This window comes from Symphodus melops (genome assembly GCF_947650265.1).
Source record: "Symphodus melops genome assembly, chromosome: 20".
NCBI classification, from domain to species: domain Eukaryota; kingdom Metazoa; phylum Chordata; class Actinopteri; order Labriformes; family Labridae; genus Symphodus; species Symphodus melops.
Window position 1 is genome coordinate 767,782 of NC_136710.1, and position 2,098 is coordinate 769,879.

The window sequence follows — 2,098 nt, forward strand, 5'->3', positions numbered from 1 at the left end:
GTTCTGATGTTAGCAGGTGTTCATGAGCATTTTCTAACTTGGAAACTGTTTTCCCGATGTTTCCAACAGCACCTGAACGCAGCACAACACGAACCCTCAATGTTGTGATTTTCCCCCCAGGTGGGTGACACTACACACGCTCTCTGAGTCTGCCTGTCTCACCTGGACACAGTCTGAGTCTACTAGAGCTCTAACAACAACCACAAATCAACAGCTAAATATAAGAGAGACCAAGAAACCAGGAACATGTAACAGCAATACGACATTTTTTTAATAATTAAAGTTCATTTACGTTCAAACCGTGCAGACTTTAGAGCTAACATGTGAGCCGATTTCAGCACCAACCCCTCCTGAGTTTAGATCAGTGTTTGTTTTTATGCACTCTTCTCCCTGATCCAGACAAAAAGCCTGACATTATAAAGTGACTCTTTTTCAAAGGGACCTTCGCGAAAAGCGCTGCAAACGTAACAAACGTAACGTCACTCACGGCTTCCCCGCCGGGTTTGATCCGGTCAAGGAACCGCTGAAGAGGGTCCATGTCCGGAATACCGCTGCTTTATTATCTGACCCAGGTTTAGAAGAGTTAAACCAGCCCAGATCTTCAGCTCTCCGGACTGTAAACAAGACGCTCCCGCGAAACACCTTCAAAACCAACTTCCTGATGAACTACGGTGTCCGGAGAGGGTCAACGCGAAGTGGCGCTTACAAGACGATTAAAGGGGGCCAACTCGTGGAAAAAAAACAATTAAAAAATTAGAGAACGCAAAATCTATTAATAAATATAAATATATATCATATATTGTGGTGACTATTTTAAAACATATTTTTTGGCTATACATATATATATATATATATATATATATATATATATATATATATATATATATATATAAATATATAGGGCTTTCATTTATTATTCATTTATTTATTTTCTTTAAATTCCATTATTTCACATTTGAAAATATTAATTGTACAGTTTTTATTTTGAATGTCTGTACTGTCTTCAGATAAGAGCACTTTCCTTGCTCTGTTCTTTTATTTTGAAATAAAGAAAGGCAGTACACCCGAAATCTTCCAGAGAGGGGGCGTGGTCAGACACAGCTCATTTACATATTTAAAGCTACAGACACAGAAACAGCCTGTTCTGAGCAGGGCTGAAATAGAGGGGTTTATAGACATGATCAAATACAGGATCAGAGTGGATTTACAACAACACACTTCATACATGTTTACGCTTACACTGCAGGACTTTTAACACCGTATGTGAGGATCTTAGATCACGCTCCAAACCGTGATCTAAGAGCCCTAAGAAGACCGTCATTTGTTGTTTCTTGGTAAAGGTTAGTAACCAAGTGTGACCTATTTTAAAATGATTTATTCTAAATCTTTTCACCTTTGTGTGCTGACGAAGAGCATGCTTTATACCTCTAATTTATATTAAATCTCCTTATGTAACCTTTATGACTTTGGGCTAAATAATAAAGACCATGTTGCATTAACCAGCATGAATGTTGTATGTGTAAAAAACCCCCAACAACAATCAGATATCACTTCTTCTCCTCCACATTAAAAATGTTTTTGTCTTCAGGAATGAGGAATTATTGTGTGATGTGATGACACACACACACACACACACACACACACACACACACACACACACACACAATGACCACACACTGATTTATCTGTTCTAAAAATAAAGACGTGTTTCAGTTTCCTCTGTTTTTTTTCTGCGTCATGACGTCATTTGAACATTATCAGTAATGGAGTTTAAAACCATTATGTTGAAAAAATGCATAAAAAAACATACAATCTCCATCTTCATCGCTCTCGCTGCTGTCTGTGGCTCCTCCTCCACCTCGTCACTGATTGGTTGGTGGATTTGACAGCCAGCCTTCTCTACCAATGAAGCGCAGGTACACAGACTAGTTCCACCCTGTTGTGAGTGTAGAATTCCCGCCCTGCTTGCGTCGCTTGGTGGGCGGGGCCGCGCGGAGACGAGTTTTGACCTGCGTCCCCAAGAGCCAATCAGAGGAGAAAGCTCCGCCCATGTTTGCCTTCCTTGTTCCCGCCCCTCGAATTGGAATGACCAACGGGG

The 2,098-nt window shown here is 40.3% G+C and overlaps 1 protein-coding gene across 1 annotated transcript in view; it reads right to left on the minus strand.

Annotated features, from left to right (window-relative positions):
* ctc1 (CTS telomere maintenance complex component 1) overlaps window positions 1-752 on the minus strand; it is a 12,990-nt gene extending 12,238 nt beyond the window's left edge. The window contains exon 1 of the mRNA XM_079371456.1: window positions 488-752. Within this exon, the coding sequence (XP_079227582.1) occupies window positions 488-538 (51 nt within the window). The 5' untranslated portion in view covers window positions 539-752. The remainder of the gene's footprint in view (window positions 1-487) is intronic.
* Window positions 753-2,098: the final 1,346 nt, after the last annotated feature.